The sequence below is a fragment of the Eumetopias jubatus genome, unplaced genomic scaffold, assembly GCF_037043125.1.
Source record: "Eumetopias jubatus isolate StellerSeaLion01/CBP00866 unplaced genomic scaffold, mEumJub1_p1.0 scaffold_1, whole genome shotgun sequence".
NCBI classification, from domain to species: domain Eukaryota; kingdom Metazoa; phylum Chordata; class Mammalia; order Carnivora; family Otariidae; genus Eumetopias; species Eumetopias jubatus.
In genome coordinates, this window is record NW_028274807.1 from 125,682,240 (window position 1) to 125,709,084 (window position 26,845).

Sequence of the window (26,845 nt, forward strand, 5' to 3'; positions counted from 1 at the left end):
CGTCCAGTAGACATTTATTGAGAACCTGCTGTGATTTAAACCATTGGTTCTCAACCTGGTTGCACATTATAGTCATGAGTAAGCTTTCAAAACATGGGTCCCACCTTCCAGAGATTCTGATGTAATTGGTCTGGGGTGGTGTTGGGGCATCACTATTTTTCTTAAAGCTTCCTGGATAGTTCTAATGTGTAGCCTTGGAGATATGCTAGGTGCTGGGAATATAAAAAAATTGATATACCTTATAGCTTCAAATATTCATCTTTGACATTAACCTATAATTATAAAAGTTTATAAATTTGATGATTATGATTTGTGTAGTATAGAGTGAGAATAGAGAAGGTGCTTGTCACAGCCTGGGTGGGTCAGAGATGACAGGGAGGACTTTATAGCCAGGATAGGGTGAGAGGTAAAGATGGAATGACAGGTTTATTTTCCCAGTACATAATTAATCATTTTCCTCCTCAGTGATTCCCACTTGGTGATTGAAAGATTTCCAGCTTCTTGACTTGGCTTTCAAAGCCCTCCTTTAGTGGAGAGCTATCTCCCATACTCGATGAACCCTTCTTTCTTTCTTACTGTACCCCTACTTATGCTGCAGTCTCATGATTATATGTTCCACACTTTGGCCTTATATATATAGGGCCTTTACCTGTACTTTAGGACTTTAGTTCATGTGTTCCTTTTGCCCACAGGGGTCCCTGCATTTTCCACCAGTCCGAACCTGTTCCTTCTTCAGCTTTCAACTCCCCATTGCCATTTCTTTCATGAAGTCTTTCCTAAGCCTCCCAACTGCCCTTCTGTTTCTCTCTCTCTCCTACCCTCGGCCTCCCCTTCTCCCTCTTTCCCTCTCCGTCTCTCTTTGGTAGCAGTTATTGTACTTTTTTCTCCTGTAATAATTTTTTGTGTACTTGTCTCTCCCCTTAGGCTGTAGGCTTTGTCCGATTAGGGAGCAGTATGTCTTACTCATTGCTGAATCCCCATGCCTACACAGTGTCATACACACAGTGGATAGGCGTATTTGTGGCATGAACAAAAACACAAGGGTACAGGGAACTGGTTGGATTTAGTACCTCTTAAGTACTCTCTGTCCCTCTGTTTTACTTTATCTGAGTAGAGAAGAAAGAGGAAGGTGGTAAGAATGAGAAGAGAAATACATGGGTGACATGTTTCAGGATAGGTTTCATGTATATGGTGGTGTTGACGTTAGAATTGGGGTTTACAGAGGAAGAAATGGCATTTGGAAGCTTCTGAATGGGAAGTAAGGTAACAACATTTAGATAAAGAAGTCACTGAGGAGCATGACATTCTTCTTGAATGCTTACATGTGTGCTAGGGCTTTGAACGCACATTGGACAGAGTTGTGCAAAAACTGTCAAGATACTATGGGGCATGTACCTCAGCCTGCTAAAATAATCAATTACCACTCATGCATTGGGTATTTCAGTTCTTTCCATTTTCAGGCATAGGTTCCCAGACATTGAATAAAAGCAACTTACATTATTGCTTGTTTTCAGAGTATAACCTGGTGGTTAAGACCATGGACTCTGGAGCCAAAGCATCTCTGAATTCTGGTTGTTCTACTTACTAGCTTTATGGCTAGTTAATGTACTCAACATCTTTGTAGTCTTTTCAAGAATTCTGAGGTGGTACAAGAGTGCCACCTACTGTTCAGTTGCTGGAGAGAAACAACCCGTAAATAATCTTGAGTCTGGCCATTTAACCATCAGGGTATGTTGGTTGCAGGTATTATTTAAGTAGTAGTTTCACATATATTATATAACTGGAGCCTCTCAAAAATCCTGGGAGATAGGTTTTCTTAATCTCATTTAATGGGTAAGTAAATTGAGGTCCTTTATTTTCCCCTCTTTGGGGATGGTAATGTTTCTCTTCCCTCTTCTAGACTTCTAACAACATTGATTTTTAGTCTGATCTTTGAGTAGTACTTAAAACTCCAAAAACAGGTGCTGTGTGGTTACCCACTGAAAAGACAGAAATACATGCTTAAGAGGTATTAATTTGTAGTAATCTTGAGTACAGGGTTAGCAGTTACTTGAGCCTACCATCTCTGGATCTCCCATATTATTTAAAGAATGTGATATAATGGAATGCTTCAAGTACTAGAGAATTCTGAAAAGGTCCATAAATTCTAAAAAGGTGGGATTGAGGAAGAAGGAAAATGTATGTGATTCAGTAAACTTGAACCGGATATGATACTCCTTCCCAAGCCTTGAGCATGTTGGTATATTTGATTTACTTTGATATTCCTTATTTGATACAGGCCATTTGATTTGGGACCATTAGTGAAAGAGGTCTGTCATTCTACTCCTTTTTAAAAAAGCAATCTAATTGAATGGCATGGACTCTCTTCCTAAGAGAAGACCCATAGGTCCCTAACATGTCTTTGTGTGAGGTTCAGGCTTGTTATCTATGGTGTCTGAGGACTAATACCTGCATTTCTGAATGACTGACAAGGTGAACCTGCTTGAGATGGTGGAGATAGAAAAGAAAAATAGCTCTTCATTATGAAATGAAAATTTCAACATGGAATGTTTGATGGACATTCATGCATTATTGTGATGGTCATCAGGATTTTAAGCTGGTTACAGTGGCTGCAGGCATTTTTATATGTATAGAAAAAGGAAATTTCTCATTGAAGCTGACTTACCAGTTATTTCTCTCAAAAATTGTTTGCAGCATCAGTGCCAGCAGTAGCTCCCAAGGGCTGTCTCAGCCATCTACCCAGACGACTCAATATCTGAGAGCCGACACACCCAACAATGCAACTCCTATCACCAGTAAGAGTTAATTTAATTCCAAAGATGATTTCCTGACGTTGTCTGTGGTCTGCCTGCCAGTGGCACCAGTGTGCTTAGTTATTTTTGGGGCATGTGTACCATTCTGTGTACATAGCATCTAACGTGCATAGAATTAGGCTTGATCCCCAACTTCTGCTTTCTAGAGTGAAACATTCTAAAATTAGAGTAGTAAAAATAATTTAAAAAAATTTAAGTTTATGCTAGAATTAATTTTGGGGAAGATTTCTATAGAAAGTCAGGAGGAATATTTTCAGGTAGTTAGATACACCAAGCCATTGAGCTGTATGAAAACAGAGTCTTAGATTTTAATGAATTGTTTGATAATCTTAAGGGCTGTGGACTTTACATTGTGTTTTTTTTTTAAGATTTTATTTATTTGAAAGAGAGAGCTCTCGGTGGGGAGGGAGGGGCAGAGGGGGCAGGAGAGGGACAAACAGACTCTGCCTCTGCACTGAGCATGGAGCCAATCCCAGGACCCTGAGATCATGATCTGAGCTGAAACCAAAAGTCCAACGCTTAACCAGCTGAGCCAGCCAGGCACATTGTTTTTTAATCACGATAGGAAGCTAGCTGCCATTAGAATTGAGAACATGGAATCTGATTTCCTTTCTCTTTAAACAGGATTTTGATGAAAGTTTTTATACTGTAACATATTGTTGTTGGGGAAAATAATCATTCTTAGAATATAATTTAGACGTAACGAGGAATCAGTCTCCACACAAATAAAAAACAGCATAATCATCAGGATAAACAGTAGACCAGAATCAGGGCTAAATTCAGTAGTGCTATTGATTAATTAGGTTCTTACAGGCCTGGTGTTGTCTTTCTTTCTTTTTTTTAAAGATTTATTTATTTATTTGTTTATTTGACACAGAGAGAGAGGGATAGTGAGAGAGCAAGCACAAGCAGGGGGAGTGGCAGGCAGGGAGAGGGAGAGGGAGAAGCAGGCTCCCTGCTGAGCAGGGAGCCCGATCTGGGGCTTGATCCCAGGACCCTGGGATCATGACCTGAGCCGAAGGCAGCCGCTTAACCGACTGAGCCATCCAGGCGCCCCTGTTGTGATCTTTCAATACTGTTTCCCGTTAAAAAGAACTAGGATTCTTTAGGAAAGTGGATGATTTCAGGACTAAGTCAGGAATGAACAAGATAAACCTGGGACATGTTGAGATGGGACGTTTGAGCATCAAAAAGAGTGACTGCGTTGACTTGAAACTGATTATGTAAAATCCATGAGTTTGTAATCGTTTTTGAAAAAGTTGATCATGATCATGAGAGGTAACTAAGGTACCAGTAATGCCTCATTCTGATGACTGGCTGTATGAACTGTATTTCATATCTCAGTGGTTTCAGAGTGACCAGGAAGTGCTAGTTGGTGAGGGAAAATGCTTCTTTACAGAAGAATCCTACCTAATAAATGTGGAAGGAGTGATAGAATTAGAAAATCATATTTGCAACCTCTGTTAAAATACTTGATTCAGGAAAAGATCATCAATGTTTAAAACCTTGTGAACAAAGGGAAATGGGATCATTTGAGGGATCAGACTGTCACAGCCTCACTCCACTATTGAAACTTTGCATTGCTAACAGTCGGACTAGATATTTTGTACTCCCACATGTGATATACCATCCATAGAGTATTTTTAATCTCCCTTCCCCACTCCAGGAGTTAGCCTGGACCTAATCACAGCTGTGGAACTGACTGGCAGTTTACAAGAAATACAGGGATAGAGGAACAAGTTAAATGATACTGGAAGAAGCAGATGCTGGATATTCTCTAGGATAACTGAGCTGGTTTCTTTAATAAGAGTGGCAAGAAAAAGAAGAGGAGAAAGAGGGAATGCTCAAGATTAAGTAAAATTTATAAGAAATCATGACAGTAGTTACCATCACTGCCAATGAAAGAAAGAATTATATGCCCTTTAGAAGATATGATGACAATTACAAAAGTAGTTCAAACTATCAGAAGAAACACGTCATTGCTTTTAATGTTTAGATGTCAAGCTTTGCTCAGTCAATTCTTGATTGTGACTATGACCTTGAAGAAGTAGAGATTCAATTATTATTATTATTATTTTTAAAGATTTTATTTGAAAGAGAGAGACACAGCGAGAGAGGGAACACAAGCAGGGGGGAGTGAGAGAGGGAGAAGCAGGCTTCCCATGGAGCAGGGAGCCCGATGTGGGGCTTGATCCCAGGACCCTGGGACCATGACCTGAGCTGAAGGCAGACGCTTAACAACTGAGCCACCCACGTGCCCCGAGATTCAATTATTATCTACTAAAAGGAAAATACTTTTTAAAAGTCAGTCAAAATTATTTATTAAAAATATTTTCAGTTACTATCTATAAGAAGTATTATTTTTACGGACATTAGCTTAAGGAGATAGATGGTTCATTTATTATGTATGGCAAAAACAAACACTTTTTAAAAATACAATGGAAATTCATTTGTGTATAAATAAAAAGAGACAAAAGAGAGGAGTAAAAAAATATTTGAAGACAGAATGGCCAAGAATTTTCCAAAATAACAAAACACAACAGACCACAGATCCGAGAAACTCCCAACAACTCCAGGTAGGATTAAACATATACAAATACAGACACACACCTGCGTATATCCTTTTCATACTGCTGATCAATGGAATCAGGTGTTGTCAGCTTAATCCGTTGGTCACAAAGCTCCCAAGCCTATCATCTAGATACTGTAGCAGCCATTGGTGATGGTCATCTAGGTCTGCTAACTCTTCAGGGAGTTTTCTTCACATACGTTTACTGGAGAGATATCTTAGAGATACCATTCCAGTTTTTACTTGCTGACGCTGAATCCTTCTTTGATTCTAACATTTTTTTCTTGGAATGAAAAGTTTAAGTTATGGCTAGATAATTTTGTTTTTGCTGCAATTGTAGTAAGAATAGGAAATATGGGAGCTGAAAAACAGATGTATTTCACAGTGATTTGACCAGGCTATATAAAATGAGATTGATTAAACTGATCAGATGTTTTGGTAGAAAAGATAGTTTTACAAACATCTGTTCATTTGAAAAGTTTTTTTGTTAGGAGACTATATTAGAAAATCTTTGGGGAAAAGTCCATAAAAGGGATTAAATTAAACACTATGAGTCAAAGCTTATTTCATTTGGCTGAAAGGCAGTTGAAGTGGTGGTAATGGTAATATTCATTTTAGTGTTTATTGTTTTAATTACTCATTTTAAGATTTTGGGGTAGGTGAAAGTTTTTCTTTAAAATTTAGTGTGGTCTTTATAAGTAATTTTCCCTGTTCATGTGTGTGCCTTTTTCCCTTTATGATTCTTACATTTATTTATTCCTGTGAGTTGAGTCCTGAGGTTTTGACTGAATTAGTTGACCCTGATGGTATAATAAGGGTATTTATATTTCTTGGTCTGGCTTTGTTGGCTCCTCAGGTTATCCTACATTGCGGATAGAGAAGAACGACCTGAGAAGTGTCACTCTTTTGGAGGCCAAAGCTAAGGTGAAGGATATAGCAATATCCAGGGAGAGGATAACTTTAAAAGATGTACTCCAAGAAGGTATTTATTATCTCAAAACCCGTTTCTCAAGGAAGATTTTAATGTTAGCACTTTAAATTTTTTTTATTTCAGATTTTAAGAATTTCATCTCTTTGTGTCTAAGGATAGAAGTGCACAATTTATTTCCTTTATAAAACTGATTTTCATTTTCTCTTTCTTTAGATCTTTAATTTGCCTTAATACAGCTTTGGCATAATTCTTGATTTTCAAGTATATTAAAGCATATATTATATATTAGCGTTTGTTACCTTTAAATACATTTTCGTTCTTGTTTTAAAGATGATATCACAACCTAGCAATTCTGTTTGCTGTGACAGATAGTATGGGGACTCTAGCAGACAGAGCAAGCATGGGCTTTGGAGTTACACCCAACTTCCAATCCCAGTCTCACAATTTTTTACCTGTGTGACCTTGGAGAAATCATTTAATGTCTTCCATGTCCAATTTCCTCTCCTATAAATTGAGACTATATTGTCTGTTGTTGAACCAGGTTGTGAAGATCAAATGAAATGATGTACATTAAGTGAACTAACACACAATAGATATTTTATAGATGTTATTACCCTTCCCTTCCTCACTTGTTGGTCCTTGTTTTCTTTCTTGAGTTTTAGGGTATTAATTGGGGAGATGGCTGACAGAAGAGTATAGAAATTAATAATAAAGTACTTCATTGAGCCGCTCAAGTTGTTAAAGAGAATTACCTTTCTCTTTCCACAATCCGGTTTGGAATGTTTTAAATATATATGAGTCATTCTGAATTCATCTCTTGGTTGAGATGGTTATAGGTCAATCACAGCTAAGAGAGAGGCTTGAACTGCCCCCAGTGACAAATAGTAATTAAAAGAAGCAAATTTGGGGGGTCTATTTTTGAATGCATGAGGGGGGTCCATTTTTCTCCTTTGTTATTCCGGAACTAAGCCTAGAAACTAACTCATAAATGCCTCTACTGATACCCAATTACTGAGTTCCAGTATTCCTGGCTATAACATTAGTTTATTTTGGATAATTCAGAAAGAATTCTCATATACTTAGTTTAAATATGGCATTTCTAAAAGCACGTTAAAATAGTTCTTATTTACAAAGAATTTCTTTTAAAAAATTTATTTATTTATTAAGATTTTTTTTTTTATTGGAGAGAGAAGGAGAAAGCATGAGCAGGGGGAAGGGGCAGAGGGAGAGAAACAAGCAGACTCCCTGCTGAGCAGGGAGCCCAATGCAGGGGATGATTAATGATCTCATTAATTATTATTTTTCCTTTAGGTACTTTTGGGCGTATTTTTCATGGGATTTTAGTAGATGAAAAAGATCCAAATAAAGAAAAACAAGCATTTGTAAAAACAGTTAAAGGTAGGATTTTTTTTCCATACTATTTCCAGAATGCTTTCCTAAGGTGGATCATGCCAATGAAATTTCGTCTCAAATTCTCAGTCTGTGCCTAACTTTTAGTCAGTCCATGTTAATTTAGCTGATATGGGACTAACTTTGAGGAAATTTGGGTTGTTCTCATAAGGTATAGAAAATAGAGTTCTAATAATTTAGGATGTTAAAACACTAGTTATTACCGAGGTTTGTAGTTAAACTACATCCATTTGACTTCATTGTTGCTGTATCTAATATTGTGTTTTTCCTAGGTAAAAATTTTGCTTTTTCCCTCTTAAAAACATTAGTTTTTCTTCCTTTCCTCTTTCCCACTCCCAATACTGCAGTCTATAAAGAATAAAAAATGACCTCCAGACTAAAAGTACCTTATGTGAATAGCCTTGTTCACTTTCCTCCCACTCCCCCTGCCTTTTTTCTGCTGTTATATATAATGCTGCAGAAAATATCCATGTGTGTATGTCTACTTTTTGGCTTAGTTTTATTGGTATAGCTGTAGTTGGCATTGCTGTCCCAAGAGATGTTTACATTTAAAATTTTGATAGATACTGTCTGATTGTTTTGCTAAAGGGTAGCACTACTTTATGTTATCATGAACAGAATACCTATATTCACATAATCGCCTTTTGGAGAAATTTGATGCTTAATTTTTCACCTTATAATTGATATTTATAAAAGTTTAAATCTTAGCTAAATCTGTTTGCTCATTTTAAGAGGAAGAAAAATGTGGTAATTTACAAGGTGCCTCATGTCTGACAGTGTCTGATATAGACTGAGATGACAGGATGTTAATTTTGAAAAAAACAAATTTAGCATTTTGATGTAGAAATAGAGGGGAAAATTAAATTCAGTTTTATATGTAGGAGGTGACAATTTTATGAAATTCTCAGTTAGTTTATAAGAACGTATGTTTTTAAATCTTAAATGAATTCATGTAAAGTATGAAGGGTTTATGTTTATTGTTTCTAAAAAGCTGTACTAACCTAACAGAAAAATGTGGAATTTGATTTCTTTTAATTTAGCAAAATTGCTTGCTTGAGGATTCTGCAAAAACATACACACACAGACACTAAACCACTAAACCACCACACAGACCACTAAACAAGTGTTTTAACTTACTATACTGTTCAGTATATATTTTATCTACCTACTTCTCCTAGCTCCAAAGCACTTTTAAAGGGTAATATTTAGGTTAGGTCCATTAGATTTCCTGACTAATTTTGAAGGATATTTTACATATTACTCTTTGTAAATGTAAAATTTGAACCCTAAGTTTAATAACTGTTGACTTTTGTCATATTTCCCCCATTTTTAAGGAAATATTTCTCTAATTTTAATATTTCTTCTGGGGTTTATACATAATCTGTGGGCAGTTTACAACTGGGCTGTTACTAATTTGTTCTGAATGAATCTTGAATTAGCAGAAGAGCTTTCTAATCAGAATTGGATTGAGTGAGGGTTGGAAGGGGGGAAAAAAGGAAATAATAGTGATAAGAAAATACAATGCGGATACTGGGACTGTTTCACAAGATAAGATTTCTCTTTCCGATACACTTGAAACTGTAGTCACTTGGTTGTTTCTACGCCTTACCACTGTAATTATAATGTTCCTTCTGAGCTAGCGGGAAATAAGAGAAAGCACAGTGAGTCCTTAGCCAAGATGTCATGGTTTGCATGAGAAACAAAGAGGAAGTGCATTGACCACAGTCCTTGCCTCAAAATTATTAGATAACTCCACATGATTGGTTATCTCTGAGATTTACTCTTTTGGAATGTTATTATTTTTTTTTTAAGAATTTGGGTTTTTTTTTTATTTTTTTTAAAGATTCTATTTATTTGAGAGAGAGAGAATGAGAGACAGAGAGCACAAGAGGGAAGAGGGTCAGAGGGAGAAGCAGACTCCCCGCTGAGCAGGGAGCCCGATATGGGACTCGATCCCGGGACTCCAGGATCATGACCTGAGCCGAAGGCAGTCGCTTAACCAACTGAGCCACCCAGGCGCCCTGGAATGTTATTATTTTTTTAATTGAAGCTGTGTAGAGCTGATCAAGTTCTTTCACAAATCTGTATGCTTTGTTACATGCCACACAATTAGAAGTGCAGCTTAAAATGCAAGAAGAAAGTTTTCAAAAGATTATTGCCCTTTGCCTTTAGGCATAAGCAAGAAATTGCAGTTTGACTTCTTAAAAGATTCATAAATTTGCACAGAGGCTTAATGGACAGTCTAATATAAATTTACAGAGATTAAAATTAGGAATCTGAATTTCACACAGTGAATATTGTGAAATTGAATTCCATAGAATTAATTAATTTGAGGTTATTGGCCTTAGGGTCTTATTTTACAGCTGCTAATATTTTGCAGTTTTGAAATAAGTTTTTTTATTGTTTTGTTTTTTCTTGTAATATTTTAGAATGTAAGTATTTGAGTATTTTTTTTTTCAAATGTATACATCTTAAAATAGACTTTTCAGTATTTAAAATTAAAAGACTTGGACTAGACTGGGAAAGGAATCCAGGAAAATGATTTTTTCTTACTAAATGGATAAAATTATTTTTTCCCAAACTCAAAGTGTTCTTAGATCATCATCCAGTCCAAGTGTCCCTTGCTTAATAGAGTATGCTTATTAAAATTAAGAATTTGAAAAAATTATGCATAAAATGACATGCCCTGAAAATTTAACTTTTACTTGGTTCTTAATACCCTTGACAGGAAAGTAAACAATTACTAACTGGGTGCAGACCTCCAGCTATTACTATTGCAATCTGAAAAAGACCCTACTGGTCCCCAAATCATCTGGCCATAATTTATTTTTTTATTTTTAAGATTTTATTTATTTATTTGATACAGAGAGACACAGTGAGAGAGGGAACACAAGCAGGGGGAGTGGGAGAGGGAGAAGCAGGCTTCCTGCTGAGCGGGGAGCCCAATGCAGGGTTCGATCCCAGGACCCTGAGATCATGACCTGAGCCAAAGGCAGATGCTTAACAACTGAGCTACCCAGGTGCCCCATGGCCATAATGTAATTAAAATTTATTTAGACTACAGAAAGAGAAATAAAGGCACATTCTGCCATTCCTAGATGATCCTAAATTTTGAGCAGTTTTTAGACAACTAGAGTTTATTCTAGCAGACATTGGTGTGAAGCACCTTTTCCAAAGAAGTACCAAGTGTTTCAAGTTCTTGGCTTTTTGTCCACCCATCTTACATTCCTACAAAGGTTTTAAACTAAATGAAGCTGTCTGGAAAAGTGGACACAACTAGCCAAGTGTGGAAGAGAGAGTGATTCTGGTTAGTTTTAGAAGAAAATGAAATTTGTGATTTCTTAGCTTTGATAGCTCTACTTTTAAGGAGCAAATGTGACAGACTCGTAGTGCCTGACTTCAGTGTTCTGGATTTTACTCTTGGTTCAGTATTTTACTAGGTAGAGCTGGGATGTGGATCTTAGCTCTGCCACTCTTTCTCTCTTTTTCTCTCTCTTGTTGCATTGATCAGAAGCTTTATAAATTATTACTACGATTTTTACTGTTGATATACAAATTAGTCTTTTTCTTCATATAGATCAAGCTTCTGAAATTCAGGTGACAATGATGCTCACTGAAAGTTGTAAGCTACGAGGTCTTCATCACAGGTGAGAGAAGAAACCACCCAGCGCTTAAGTGTTAATAAGCATGGTAACATTGTATGCTACATTTTTATTTTAATAATGTTGTGATATGTTCTGAATTGAAAGCTTTTTGGAATAGCTTTTTTTTTTTTAGAATATTAAAGAGAAATGCATGCCTAGTGCACAAAATTTAAAAATGCAGTGAAGTACAAAGAAGAAAATAAAGCAGAGTATGTAAGTCCACATCTGGATAAACATAGCTAAGCTTTCAAGAGAGTTTTTACAAATTTGTATGCGTATTTTCCTTTGAAAAATAGGATAGTGATATATACTAAAAAATACCTGCTATGAAATTTTTTTAACAAAGAATACCAAAGACAAGCATAATTAACACCAATAATCGCATCTCCTAAATTCAGCGATAGTGAACCTTTTGCCTTTTTTGTTTGGTGTTTGTGTATATGTCTATTATCTATCCAGATGATACATAGATACTTACGAGTGTAGAAATATTTTAAAGTAAAATGGATATCTCAACACTTTCAGTTCATTTCCAACATGCAATTCCACAGCCCCCATGACGATGTTTTCTTAAATAATCATAACACCATTATTATCTTTAATAAGGTTAATAGGCTTTTTGATATAACTAAACAATGTACCTAACTCTTCATAGAAGTAACTATGAATTCATGTCCACATTTAGAAAAGATATGTAGCAGCTGATTGAATGGGTGTACTATGTTTTATATTTAACTAGTGTCTTGTTAGGTCATAGTATAATTTAAAAAAAATACTTGTAGTTCTATATAAAGAACTTTTTTTAAAAAAAGCTTGATTATAAGTCTTCTTCACAGAGCTATAACGAAAGCTTCTACCTTCTGAGACAAAAAGGGCTTAAATATAGTATTGCACTGGGCAGCAGTATCAGTAATGGGGCAAGGTCTTCATTTTTTTTTTTTTTTAAACAGCTTGTAAAGTCAGTTTCGTTTGTATGCCTATTGCAGATTTGATTGCGTATATTTACAAAAATGGGACAGTGACCATCCCTGTTGGAAGATATTTATGGACTTCTGGGGGAAAAAAACACATGAAAAAGTGATGCATGCAAAAGGCGGCATGCATTTTAATTTCTGGGTACTTTGAGCAGTTACTTGGGTTCTGCCAAAAAAATAGGATGACTATGCAGAGTTCTATTTTTGAATGTCATTTATACTTTTGTTCATATTTGAAAGAATTTGAGAACCTAAAAAGGCAGCAGTTGTAAAATCAATAAAATGGTAATGAAAATCAAACTGAGTTTTATGGCATTGTGATGGTGGAAGAGAAAACAAGCCAACAATGAAGATACAAATATTTTTGCTGTGATTGAACATAAAACATCTCTTAGCTTCTGGGCAGCCAGGCTTGAGGAACCATTAACAGTTGATAAATCTCAGTATTAGAAGAGAGACAAACATAAATATTCCTTGGGGGAGGAAGAAAGGTTTTCTAGTTTCAGATTCTGAGGCAGCTGCCTCATCAAGCTTATCATCTACTTGGGGCATTGATTAATATAACTGAACAGATAAACTTTATAGTTTCACTGAGTATAAAAAATCCCAGGGACCTTTGAAAAAAATTGAACACACAGTAGTGAGGGACGGAAGATGTCCCATTGAAGGGTTAAAGTCAAGTGGTTGAAGAAAGTCATCTTCCATTGGCCTGATTCAGTCCAAGTGTAGAACTTACTTAGAGAGGAATGGATGGCTGACTCATTCCTGAGACTGTATTTTCTAAAAAACACATTTTGTTTCCTCTGAGTAACGAGTAATGGTCATTTGGAAATGTACTTCTTGGCAAGTATTGGAAATGCTTGATGTTCTCTTATGCTGACACTAGGGGGAAGGGTCAAAAGTGTTTAATACTAGTATGTAATGTTAATCTAGTATTTCGGTACCTACCTGGTATTCTTACCCTGGTAGAAGGTCTGCGTCACTTCAGCACAGAAGTGGGAGACTGGACAAATCCAGACAAAGCCAGGATTTTCCTAAGAAGCAGTTTTATATCCACTGTAGCCCAAAGATTGGCTGAAAAAATGTTCAGGAACAAGTATTTGGAGCATTTTTCATGTGGCCTTTCAGCTGTAGGGTTTTCCAGCAAGCATCCTGTCAGGATGAATTAGCAGCCCCAAGACACCCTTAGGTGATGGAATTCCACATGCTAAATGGGGCTGATACTGGACATTCAGTGATTGGGGAAAGTCTAGAAGCAGATTGTGTAGCTTAGTCATAGTTAATTGTTCTTCCTGGCTATACAGTAATACCAGGACTCCTAGGTTTTTTGTTTTTAGTTTTTTTAAGTAGGAGCCACACCCAGTGTGGAGCCCAATGCAGGGCTTGACCCTGAGATCAAGACATGAGCTGAAATCAACTGTTGGATGCTTAACTGACTGAGCCACTCAGGAGCCCAGGACTCCTAATTTTTAATGAGCAAAACATATTATCAATATGTAGAAAGTACATTATTGTTCTTTCCACTCATTGTTGCAGTTTGTTTCACTTTTAAGGGGACTAGGGCCTACCATGCTTTTCTTTTCGACCCCTGGTGTCATGGCTGTGTCTATGCATTTATTTGTTCATTCGCTTATTCTTTTTTTTAAGATTTTATTTATTTATTTGACAGCGAGCGAGAGCAGGAACACAAGCAGGGGGAGTGGGAGAGAGAGAAGCAGGCTTCCCGCCGAGCAGGGAGCCTGATGTGGGGCTCGACCCCAGGACCCTGGGATCATGACCTGAGCCAAAAGCAGACGCTTAACGACTAAGCCACCCAGGCGCCCCTCATTCGCTTATTCTAATTTATGAAGTGCCTGTTTTGCACTTGCAACTCTCCTAGGCCTGAGGGATAAAAATGAACTTAATGAGCTTCAATGTTCATATTACAGAGCTTATCAAGCAAACGAAATACACTCAGTAAGAAATGATGCCTTGTTTCCGAATTTAACTTTTTAGAACTGGTTGTGGTGTATAATTCCACGTGCAAAACATGTTTACTTCGTGTTTTAACATTCCACGAGTAAGAATTGTAAAGCGTTGACATATTTTAAAGCATTTTGAAAGTCTTTTTATTCCTTTTTCCACTGGAATTTGTGAGAATAATTTTTACTGTAAGTTAAAATAGCTGTAGAAATAAAGTTTATTTTAGTTATAGCTTACTTTAACGACATCAGAAGTGCTTCATAACAGAGTACTCTTGAGTTATTTCTACTTGTAGTTTGGCTCTCCACTGGCCCAAACTGCCTGATGGCGACCTTCTTAACCCTGAGTGCCTCCCAGCTCTCCCTCTGCAAGCACACTGGGCAAGACTGAGAACTAGATGCAGTTCTTGTCTCATGTCCCCACAAAACTTTCCCTTCCTCTGCCTTGTTCTTGTCTACAGCACCAGTTTCTGCTCTCATCCATTCTTCATCTAGGTCCCAGATCTCCCTCTTTATCCTCCTTTCCTTTATAAAATGGACAGAATGAAGACCAGCCATTTTGTACTTTAAGACATCTTCATGCAGCTTGTTACCTCTTCTGGAGGGCTTTTAATGATTTGATCTCAAAAAGCACTAAAATACCTTTAACTCTGCTCGGTGGATTTCAGACATGAGAGGAGCAGAGGAGTAATTTTGGGGAGGGGGGTTTGAGAGATCGGGTAACTCTCACATTACTTCTAAAATCATGGTGTGCTCAGTTAAACCTGAATGCCAACCTGCTGTAGTCATTTCAGTGTGCATGCGACTTGTGTGAAGAGAGGCTCTGTCACTTCCCTTGTATTCTTTCTTGCTCTCCTGGGAGGGCATATCCAGTGGTCCAGGGGAAAGCACAAGGGTTTCTGGAATCAGATGAAGCTTTGAATTTTTTTCTCCATGCACTTGTTTGTCCTTGGCAGATTATCTAACCTCTCTCTGTATGGGTTTCCTCACAAAGTGGGACTAATCATCACTGGCACTGTTAGACTGTAATAAAAGCAGAAGCTGTACTTAGAGGGGTTACCTTGTGCAAGTTTACTCATCTCTGAGTCCTCATTTTCCGCTCCTTGGGGTTAGTGCTTTCCCTTTTAGTAACTCCTGTGCAGCATGAAGGGAGCCCATAGCTTTTACTTGGGCACTGTTGGGCCAGAATTGTGTGACTGTGGTTTAAAAGAGACACATGCTCAGTTGAGACAATTTAGAAAATCCAGAAAAGGCAAGGTAGCAAGCAAGGTAGAAATGATCTAAAGCCCTGCAACTCAAAAGACAAAACTTTTAATTCTTGTCATATTTTTGTGCAGAGTTTTATTAGTTTTTCTCCATGTTTGGAATTATCCTGCAAACATATGTGAATTTTGTATCTTGCTTTCCTATAAGATAAACATTTACTCTTCTTAACATCTTTTTGTGACCATTTAATTGTTATATACTGTCCTATGATTTGGGTGTACTCTTGCCTTACATTTGCACATTGAAGTCGTTTGCAACTTTTTGCTATTAATATTGCATTAACTGTCCTTGTTCATGTAGCTTTTTAATGTTTAATATTACTTCCTTATTAAATATCCTTAGGCAAAAATTTGCTAAGTTAAGGAATAGGAATGTTTTTCAGGCTATGTTACTTGTGTTGTCTTATTAAATGCTTATTTTCTGTAGCACAGAATACAGAGCATTGGGTGTAAAAATAAGAGTTCATGTTAGTTTTTGTGTTCTAGAAATTTTCAGCATAGTGGGGAAAATGAGGTAATTATGTATGAAGTTACATAACCTTGGAGAGAATTAAATTATTTCCAGATACCAGTGGGAAGAGGTGTCATTAGGCAAAAGGATGAAAGTATTTGTGTGCCATGGAAATTTAAAGAGAAACAAGAATGTTACTACATGCTTTGGCTTTATTCATAACAGCATTTTATGGTTGATGTGATGCCATGTTAGAGGTATGGAAACTAAGGCCAGGAGATATGGTATCTATAAATGGTAAATACAGGATTTAGAAATCAGATTCTAAGTCCCATGTGACCAGTTAAGGATATCTTGGCTGTTGTGGCAGTTGCAGCCTCTTTGAGGTCTTCTTGATAATCATATTCTGGTCCATAGTCTGCATGGGGTCTTTATTTTTCTTCTTTAATGTGTTGATGGACTTAAGGGTATGTTATAATACACTCATAACGCGTCAAGTCATTTTTAAACGTCTCTGATTACCCTTTAAGAATAAAGATTTAGTGTGGCTAGAGTGTGTCTTCAGAGAATCCAGTCCACAGGAAACAACTTCGAGTTTACAGCTTTTCCCTACCAAGAAAGTGCATATGTGGAAAACACTGAAGTCTAGTTTCAAAGGGCATTTGTTAATTTTATTGCATTTTTAAAGGTAATCGTGTTTTTAAGTATGTTTGAGATTTTCGTGTTTTGTTTTAGGTTATCTTTATTACTTTTTATTAAAAATAAGCCTTTGAGGTTTTAGATTTCACTTGTCTTTTTCCTGATTTCTTATTATTTTGTAGAAACCTTCTTCCTATTACGCATGTGTGTATAGAAGAAGGAGAAAAACCCATGGTGATACTGCCTTACATGAATTGGGGGAACCTTAAATTGTTTTTACGGCAGTGCAAATTAGTAGAGGCCAATAATCCACAGGTGAGAAAAATTTGCCCAGATATCAGTTATTTACCAGGAACTTCTGATAGTATTTTTGAAAGTAGATGTTAACCTTCTTATATATAAACTGTGTAAAAGCCTGCAAAAAGAAACTGAAAATGAGCCAGAAGATAATTATAACCTGTTGATTTAGAGGAAGATGGTTTGTGATTCCTGTCTTGAAGGTTGCACTTTACTGATGCTGAAGTTTTTCCTTTTTCTCCATTGTGTGTTTATTTATAATCACCTCAACTCTTAACACCATCTCCATCATTTTCCTGATAACTCTTTGAAGGCACTGGTACTAGATCTCCGTTCTAGGAATGGAAACACACTTGACTGAGTCATTTGGTCCATATTGTACCAAAAGCTGGTGGTGACTGGAAGTCTGGATTATGGAGATAATTGGATCTATTTTTAATATGCTTGGCTATAAGATGTCAGTCATCTAAGAGTTTCCTTCTCTTCACTGCTTGTGCCCATAGCTATGAAGCATTTGGCTACGTTCCAGATGCATGATGGTAGTTGTCGTAAAGCCTAGCTGTTGTTTTGTTGCCTATTGTAACTTGTAGCCACATTAAGTTTGTTTTAGGGTTTATAATAATGTATGTACTACGGTTATCAGGAGAAAGTGGATTCAAAGGCTGCACTGAGTATTTGACTTAATATATAAATTGACAGGATTAAAGCCAGGGTTCCAACAAGTTGTTGCAGGCTGTAGCCCATCAGCATCACGTGAGGAAGAATTTCATTCCTCAGCCCACAAGACTGGCATCCTGGCTCTAAGAGGAGCACATCAGTAGTGAGAGCTGTAGACTTCTGTTAGCTAGAAAATGGTCCCCAGAGATCATCTAATAAAAACTATGAGTTCTAAAGAAGAGAACAGGTTATTGAGTAAAAAGCACTGGACATTTTACCTTGAGAGTCTGGCAGTCATGGGACAGATAATTATTGAGTAGCTCCTACATGTGCTGGATGTTGGGGAGCTATACCTGACATAGAGAGAGGCGGTAAAGTAAATGGTAAGTTACATTACAGAATGGTAAGGCTGTAGTAGATATAAATATTAGGGAGCTATGGGAACATATTCTTGGCCAAGAAGTAGCTTTTTAAAACTCCATATGTAGGTGTAAAGAAGTATTTTGGGATGGAGTAGGACTGTGGAATAAAATAAGCAGCTGACTGCCATCATTATTTTTGTGCTAACTGCAAACGTCATTTTTTTTTTTTTTTCTAACCACAGGCAATTTCTCAACAAGACCTGGTACACATGGCTATTCAGATTGCCTGTGGAATGAGCTATCTGGCCAGAAGGGAAGTTATCCACAAAGACCTGGCTGCTAGGAACTGTGTGTAGGTGCCATGAGCTCACCATGTCATTTCAGTGGACTGGGGGCTCTCCCCAGGAGTCACAGTGGGCATCGTATGGTATTGAAGAGTAACTGTGATCCATATGTTTTAAATACGCCAATTGTATTTGATGTTCATGTCTCTACTTTTCAGCATTGATGACACACTCCAAGTTAAGATCACAGACAATGCCCTCTCCAGAGACTTGTTCCCCATGGACTATCACTGTCTGGGGGACAACGAAAACAGGCCAGTTCGGTGGATGGCTCTGGAAAGTCTGGTTAATAATGAGTTCTCCAGTGCTAGTGATGTGGTAAGTTCTGGGATTCCCGGATATCAGCAGGCTTTATGTTTTAATTTTTTTTTCTGTTTTTTTAAATCTAGTAATTGTTCCCTGAAATGTTTCAATGAGAGAGCAAGCGTAGTAAGCTCCATTCAGTTTCTGGAAAGAAGCTGTGACCCAAACCATGATCTGTTACTGTGCGTAATCACATTTCATCCTCAGAGTAGCCCTGTGAGGGGGCTGTTAACACTATGAAGTAGCTGGACACTAATATCCCAATTTTAAAGGTGGATATCAAGCCTTAGAGAGGTTTCCATAGCTGATTATTTTTCTTTTCTTATTTAAGTCTCAGAATGACCAACTGGTTGCCAGATCATAAAGATTTATTGTTTTCTTCTTTTCAAACAGCCTCTTCCAACATTATGATCTGTGTAATTTATAATTCCCCAGATGTCACTCTCTTCCCTTTTGTTGGTTTCTGAGTAGTTCTGCCCACCAGAGCAGATCATAGAGTGGGATCCTTTATACTTAGTGATGAATAGTTTCAGAAGCTGTGTTTACTTGTGGGTATTTTGCAGATATTTTAAGTTGCTCTCATTTTTTATTTATTTATTTTTGATTATTCATTTATTTATTTATTTGACAGAGAGAGAGCACAAGCAGGTGGAGTAGGAGGCAGAGGGAGAGGGAGAAGCAGGCTCCCTGCTGAGCAAGGAGCCCGATGCCGGGCTTGATCCCGGGACTCCGGGATCATAACCCGAGCCGAAGGCAGACACTTAACTAACAGCCACCCAGGCACCCCTTAAGTTGCTTTTAATTTCTCACTTTTTAGTCTGATTTGAAAGATGGATTTATTTTCCTGTCTCTTGCTTATTGCAGTTTATTATTGTAGCTGAATAGCTAGAGATTAGGTGAAACTTCTGCTTATAAGGTCCCACTCTATGACCACTCAACAATGTTAGTGTTACATATAAAATCTTATAGATTGTTTGCTTCAAAGTTTCAGTTGTAAAAATCGGGCTTACTATATTATTGTATCTTGTGTCTCATCAATATGCTTTATTTATAGTATAGGGTTACCCTTTTACTTCCAAGTTTGTATGCTTTAAGGATTACTCTTAATATTACTCATTTCCCCAGTGTATTAGTGTCCTCTGGATGCTGTAGCAAATTATTGCAACTTTGGTGGTAAAACAACAGAGATTTATTCTCACAATTGAGTTCTGGAGGTCAAATGTCTGATATCAGGGTGTAGGCAGGGCCATGCTCCCTCCAGAGGTCCTAAGGGGGAAACCTTCCTTGCTTCTTCCGGCTTCGGGTGGCTGTTAGCATCCTTCATGGCTGCATCTCTCTGCTTCATGTTCGCATCACCTTCTTCTCTGTGTATGTCTGTTTCTTAAACTCCTGCCTCTCCCTTATGAAGATAAGTGTGATTGCATTTAGGACCCACCTATATAATGTAGGATAAGCTTTTTTGAGAGGAGGAAAGGGTTGCATTTTGTTTTTGATTTTGAGTTTTCTCATATAATATGAAAAAAGAAAGCAGAGTTTGATTTTAGGCTACCACACAGCTGCTGTACTGAATATCATTAAGGACCAATTTTACTCTTATTGATATGATACTAGTTTTGGGCGTTGCCAGATCTTTTTTTAGAAGTTCTGAATTATAGCTGGAATTCTTTGCCAGCTTCTATATTAAGCAAAGCTGTTTTCACGGGGGTACAAATGAGTTTAAAATTTGGTTTTAGCACACAGCTTTCAAACATAGTATCAGTTAAACTAGAACTATATGGTTTTCAAATCTACCCCTTTAGTAGAAAGGCTACATCTGAATGTTTTTGAATGCAGAAAAGTAAAAGAAACTTTGTTCGGTATTTTTTTTTAATCTTACTCCATTATTGATTTAAAATATTAAGTCACTCATCTCTTTGGGATCTTTATATTTTTTTCAGTGGTTGATTTTTGAAATTTATGATTTTGTTACTCATTGAAATATAGCATAATTGCCTTAGCAGAAATGAAGGGGCAATTGTGTTGAACCCAAAACTAGTCTAATGGACGGGAAATAGATGTTTCTTAAATGACAAGTATGCCATGTAACTTCAAAAGATTGGGGATTGTTTGATTATTCTCAGAAAAAATGATTATTCTCTTAGAAAAAGGAATATTGATTGATAGGTCATATTTCAAGGGGGTATACGAGATGGCCGGTAGTGCTGTTTGCTTGCACATGGAAGCCCCCAAAGTATGCATTGCTTAATTTAATGTATTTGTATATTTCTGTGTAGGCATTCCATTGTATATTTAAGCAGTAATAGGAATTGTGTTTTACAACATTTATGATTAAATATTTCACAGGAACACCTAAGTGAAAATTAAATTAGATAATACAGTTTCGACCAGTGAGACTATAGTTAATAATACATCCCTCAGTAATATGATCTACATCTTTTCAGCCAGGTACACTGTCCTATATTAGCTGATAAAATCTTAGTTGAGGATACATGATTTAGTTAAGCAAATATTTCAAAATTATACTTAGAATTAGTTACTTTTATGGTTATGGTATTTTAGAAATATTGCAGGAGTTCACATATTTTATGTAAGAACTTGTTTTCTGTCAGAATGTAGTTGTACTAGATATCTTGTTGCTGCTTGAGCACTTGACAGCTTTATTTTTAAAAAAATCTCTGTGAACTTAATGGTGAGCAACTTAACAGGAGACTTACTTTAAAATCATAATTACTTTTAGTGTGTCTTGGCATAAACTTACTTGAAATGTCTGTGTGACCCAAATTCTTCTGGCTGTACTTAAAATGTGATGGTGAGAGTACCCATTGATTTACATTTAGCATGGTTAACCCCTAAAATGTTCAGATTTTTCTTCTTTAGATTCTTAGTAATTCATTTATTTTATTTTATTTTATTATTTTTTTTAAAGATTTTATTTATTTATTTGAGACAGAGAGAATGAGAGAGAGAGAGCGCACATGGGGGGGGAGGGTCAGAGGGAGAAACAGACTCCCTGCCGAGCAGGGAGCCCGATGCGGGACTCGATCCAGGGACTCCAGGATCATGACCTGAGCCGAAGGCAGTCGCTTATCCAACTGAGCCACCCAGGCGCCCCAGTAATTCATTTATTTTAAAGTAAGTGTGTGTGTGTGTGTGTGTGTGTGTATTTCTTCCCCCTAATATCTTTTGCCTTGGATAATTAAGATTAAAAGGAATAGGAACACTGTTCTGTTTCCTATGACTGTCATACAAATATTAGTGTAAAAATCCATTTTTCAGTTTTCTGGGATTGAATATTTTTGAATTCTTTATTTTATTTTATTTTATTTTATTTGAGAGAGAGCACAGAGGGAGACTGAGAGGGAGAAGCAGACTCCCCACTGTGCAGAGAGCCCTACACGGGGCTCGGGGCTCGATCCCAGGACCCTGAGACCATGACCTGAGCCGAAGGCAGATGCTTAACTGACTGAGCCACCCAGGCGCCCCTACTTTTTGAATTCTTATATTAAAACACAAATGTTAAAGATTGTTTTTTAACATTTGTATTGAAAATATGTACATATAATCATTATTCTCTGTTCCTGTTTTTCCTTTATAGATGGAGTTGGGGGTTCAAAAACTACACTTAATATGCTACTTTGGGGCTGGGAAAGTTTATACATAGTCATATGCAAAATAAGTAATGTAAAGTCACTCTCACCAGTCTCTACACATGTAAAATACATATTTCAGGTTTAAATGTAACACTTAAGAAATGGTATTACTGCCTTGGAGAGGGCATTTTCTTTGTCCTTTAAAAGATCCTTAACATTTTTGCATTTTTTTAATAGTTGAAAGTTCTATGTGATTTGTTTGGAAATACATTAATGTTTTCCATCTTAAAAATAATACATTGCATCTCTTGCTTGTGTTTTCACAGTTTTTACTGGAAGGATTCAGTACTTCAGTATGTCAAGATTCTTATAATGTTAATATCAGCTTTTAACTGTTGAACTTAGGAAATATGCACAACTAGATTTTGACTAGTTATAAATCTCTTTTATTATTCCAAGCTATGACATCATCTTAGGCAGTCTTAAGAATTTCTGGATATTGTTTTCATCAGATGTAGATACCACCATAGATTTTTTTCCTGTAACTTTCTTTTCCTTTATTTGAAAATAGATTTCTTGATTTATTTCTTCTTTCAATTATTTAGGTAATTATTGTAGCTAACATAATTCCGCTGTTAAGAGACTACATCCTACTAAGAGACTAAATGCAATCAGGAATGCACAATTAAGTTTCTTTCTTGGTGCTTTTTTGTCTTTACAGTATTATATTGTGTTTAAAAAACATTTTCTTGGGAAAAACAAGTTAAGGAAATGATTTCCATGCTAATCTTATCAGCATGGCTTATAGCAATGAGGAGACTCTTTAAGGTACTTGAACAGTTTTCAGGGTGTAGAGTAAATTAAAATGTGTTCCTGTGCCTTTACAATATTTATTTTGTGAACATTAAAGATGACCTAGAAGAAGAAAGGAAATCTGCAAAGTTATCCAGATACTGTATCTACGGCAGAGTGCTTCTTACTGCTCTTGTTTGCCCAGTGTCATGGAAAGTCATTGCCACACCCTGAGCAGACTTGAGCAGGAGAAACATTCATAATATACCCATGAAGAGTGGTCTTCTGAACTACTGTGGTATCAAAGAGAAAGGTATAGTTTTCAGAGAATGCTTACGGAAAATTTTGTTTTATGTTGTTTCTTTATTGTTAATTTAGAATAATGCTTAGGTTCCCAGTATTTATTCCTTTCCATTATGGTTGTAAATTTTACACATCAACAACCTTAGACTTATTTAAACCTAAAATTCACATTTTAAGAGGAATAGCATTGTATGGTGACAAATTGTAGCTAACACTTGTGAGCAGAGCATAATGTATAAACTTGTTGAATCACTGTGTGGTACACCTGAAACTAATGTAACATTGTGTGGCAACTATACTTCAATAAAAAATAACTAAATAAATAAAAATTAGCATTAAGAGGAATTGATATAAAGACATTAAAGAAAACCTGGAGAGGTGAAAGGATCTTCAGATATTAGGAAATAAAGATTGAAAGTTTAATATTATTAACATTAAGAAAGTATTTTTTAGTTGTATTTAATATTATTATTTTAATAGTCCTAGTATTTTCTGGAAAAGAGGAATAAATGGATTTACTTTAGGAATAGTTGTTATATTTTCAGAGGTGGCCGGTTGCTGTCTTGTGATCAGGTATTGCCCTTGATGTGTTTTCTGTATTAGGCTCTCCCTAAGAATAGATATTTTCCTCAGGAGATCTTGTGAATATCCCTTTCCCTTTCCTTCCTTGTCCTTACCATTCTATTTAACATTACCTTCAAATAGCCTGTGTTCTGATGGAGCAATGTCTAACTAAGCATCTAGTGCAGTAGAGGAAAGTCTTATAAATAGCAGATATATGTGATGGCCTGGTAGGTATCCCATATTGGTTCTTCTCCCTTTCCTGATCACAGATTCTAGGGCAGATTCGTAGCAGAAGTGGTCTCTTTTCAATCATGTATGATATTCTGTGCCTAAAGATTGCTGATTTTTGAGGTTGAGTTAGCAACATGTACTAAATTTGACACCTGATATAGTCAGTGCATTTTATGTATAGTCATTATATATTGGGGATCATTTGAAGCTGGGATAAAAAAATATTTGCTACAGTGATAAATCTGCAGGAGTATTAAGATTTTTAGGTGATAGTTAACCTTGAAGAATTGCTGAATGGTGCACTTTAAGGGTTACTTATATAAATCTATTAATGATACCTTAAATTTTAAGTAGTAGAGCTTTTTTAGAGTAATATACTCCTTCCTATAGATGTATATTTCAGTTATGGTTATTGAAAAGGCCTAGAAACTATGTCTGAAAATTTAAAATTCATAAGATAATCAAAGCTTCAAAAATCGGATATTTAGGAAGGGATATATACTAATAAAGCCTGTACCTTGTGCACAGTAGATGTCAGTTTTGAAAACTTGTGAAAATCAATTAATGTCAGTAATTTAAGTGGTCTCAAGCTTTCACTGCTAGGAATATTCCTCCATGATATTTTGATCTTCAAATTGAACTGTTTTTTCAAAAAAATTCAAATTTAAGGGGTGCCTGGGTGGCTCAGTCGGTTTAAGTGTCTGCTTTCAGCTCAGGTCATGAACCCAGGATCCTGGGATCAAGCACGGAGTCAGGCTCCTTGCTCAGCAGGGAGTTTGCTTCTCTGTCTCCTTCTGCTCCTCCCCCCAGCTTGTGCACTCTCTCTCTCACTCACTCTCTCAAATAAATAAAATCTTCTAAAAAGTTTCAATTTAGTAAACATTTACTGTATTACTAGGTTCAGAGGTAGAATTTAGTGATTCATCAGTTGCGTACAACACCCAGTGCTCATTATATCAGGTGTCCTCCTTAATGCCCATCACCCAATTACCCCATCTCCTCACCCACCCTCTCCTCCAGCAACCCTCAGTTTGTTTCCTATAGTTAAGAGTCTCTTAGGATTTGTCTCCCTTTCTGTTTTCATCTTATTTTATTCTTCCTTCCCTTCCCCTATTTCATCTGTTTTGTTTCTTAAATTCTACATATGAGTGAAATCATATGGTTATTTGTCTTTGACTGACTCATTTTGTTTAGCATAATACTCTATAGTTCCATCCACATTGTTGCAAGTGGAAAGATTTCATTCCTTTTGATGGCTGACTAATATCCCATTATATATATATATCACGTCTTCTTTATCCATTCATCTGTCAATGTACATCTGGGTTCTTTCCCACAATTTTGGCTATTGTGGACATTGCTGCTATAAACATTGGGGTGCATGTGCCCCTTCAAGTCACTATGTTTGTATCCTTTGGATAAATACCTAGTAGTGCAGTTGCTGGGTCATAGGGTAGCTCTATTTTTAACTTTTTGAGGAACCTCCATACTGTTTTCCAGAGTGATTGCACTAGTTTGCATTCTCACCAACAGTGTAAGAGCGTTCCCCTTTCTCTGCATCCTTGCCAACATCTGTTGTTTCCTGAGTTGTTAATTTTCAAAGTGAACTTTTAATTACAGGGAGTTGGTAAAGAAAGACCCATACTCCTTCCCCTGGTTTTCAGAGCCTTTGCTTCTTGCCTTATCTTCCCTTTTTAGTTTTATATTTTCCATTGTACATTTCCTTATATTTTGCATTTCATCCAATCTGGAATTCCTGTTGGATCCAAAGACACAAGATACTTTTATGCCCTTTGATTTGGTCTTCTTTGTAGTCCCAGAGAATTTTGTACTTACCTAATGGCACCTACCACTGCTGCCTTATATTTTTATGTATAAGTCATTCTTCCCAGAATGGGCAATGGAAGCTCTGCTTTACTTATTTTCCTTTAACAGGTGGTCCATAGTTCCAGAATTGAAATGGATGTACGTATGTATACATTTTGGGTCATTTATTTTAAGAACATTCACAGCCACCTATGTTAATCTTATCCCTGGAGAGCTGTGTACTTGAATGTGTAAAAGAATCCTGAAGGGCTCACATAGACCTCTTGTCCTCTTCATTTCCAGTCTCACATTTTTCTGTCTCACTCTCAGACTTTACTTCAGAGATTCCATCTCTTTTGACTACAGTTGTTATTTATGAGTACCTTTATTAATTGACCTTTGTGCACCAAGGCTCCCCTCTTAACCATCAGATATATTGCATAGATGTCTGCTCTGCCTTCCTACCTGGGGCCCTGTTTCTGAAAACTTCAGTGCAGTCTTTGATCTGTACTTTTCTTTAGTTCTGCTGTTGGAGTAAATTTTAAGTCAGTGTGAAGATATAACACAATTGAAGACAACAGGTAGAATATCTGGTTTGGGGAAAACATGATTTATTTGATATGAGGCATGTTGAATTCAAGATGCTAATGGATGGAATGTGGGTCCAGAATTCTGGAAGAACATAGAAGCAGGATATTCGAAATTGGACATCACCTTCATTAAAGTGGGGATTGAATGAACAGGAGGGTTTGATCCCAGAGGTAGTGAATATAGAGAGAGAAGAAAGCCAAGGGAAGAATATAGGGAATATGTAGTTTCAGTTAGTGAGAAAAGAAAGATGAACAAAGAAAACAAATTGAATGTTGTGTCATAGAAGCCAAGGAAAGAAATGGTTTCAAGGAGACTTTAGTCTATAAACATACCTGCTGCAGTGGTCAG

General features: G+C 36.7%; 1 protein-coding gene across 2 annotated transcripts in view; it reads left to right on the forward strand.

The window, feature by feature from the left end:
• The window catches only part of RYK (receptor like tyrosine kinase), a 93,135-nt gene that overhangs the window by 54,102 nt on the left and 12,188 nt on the right, over positions 1-26,845 (forward strand). Inside the window, exons 7-13 of one of the 2 annotated variants that reach the window (XM_088026176.1) lie at positions 2,695-2,795; positions 6,230-6,364; positions 7,625-7,711; positions 11,301-11,370; positions 16,840-16,972; positions 18,216-18,325; positions 18,476-18,635. In XM_088026176.1, coding sequence (XP_087882302.1) covers positions 2,695-2,795; positions 6,230-6,364; positions 7,625-7,711; positions 11,301-11,370; positions 16,840-16,972; positions 18,216-18,325; positions 18,476-18,635 — 796 coding nt within the window. The remainder of the gene's footprint in view (positions 1-2,694; positions 2,796-6,229; positions 6,365-7,624; positions 7,712-11,300; positions 11,371-16,839; positions 16,973-18,215; positions 18,326-18,475; positions 18,636-26,845) is intronic. The other variant, XM_028099079.2, reaches the window with a different exon arrangement.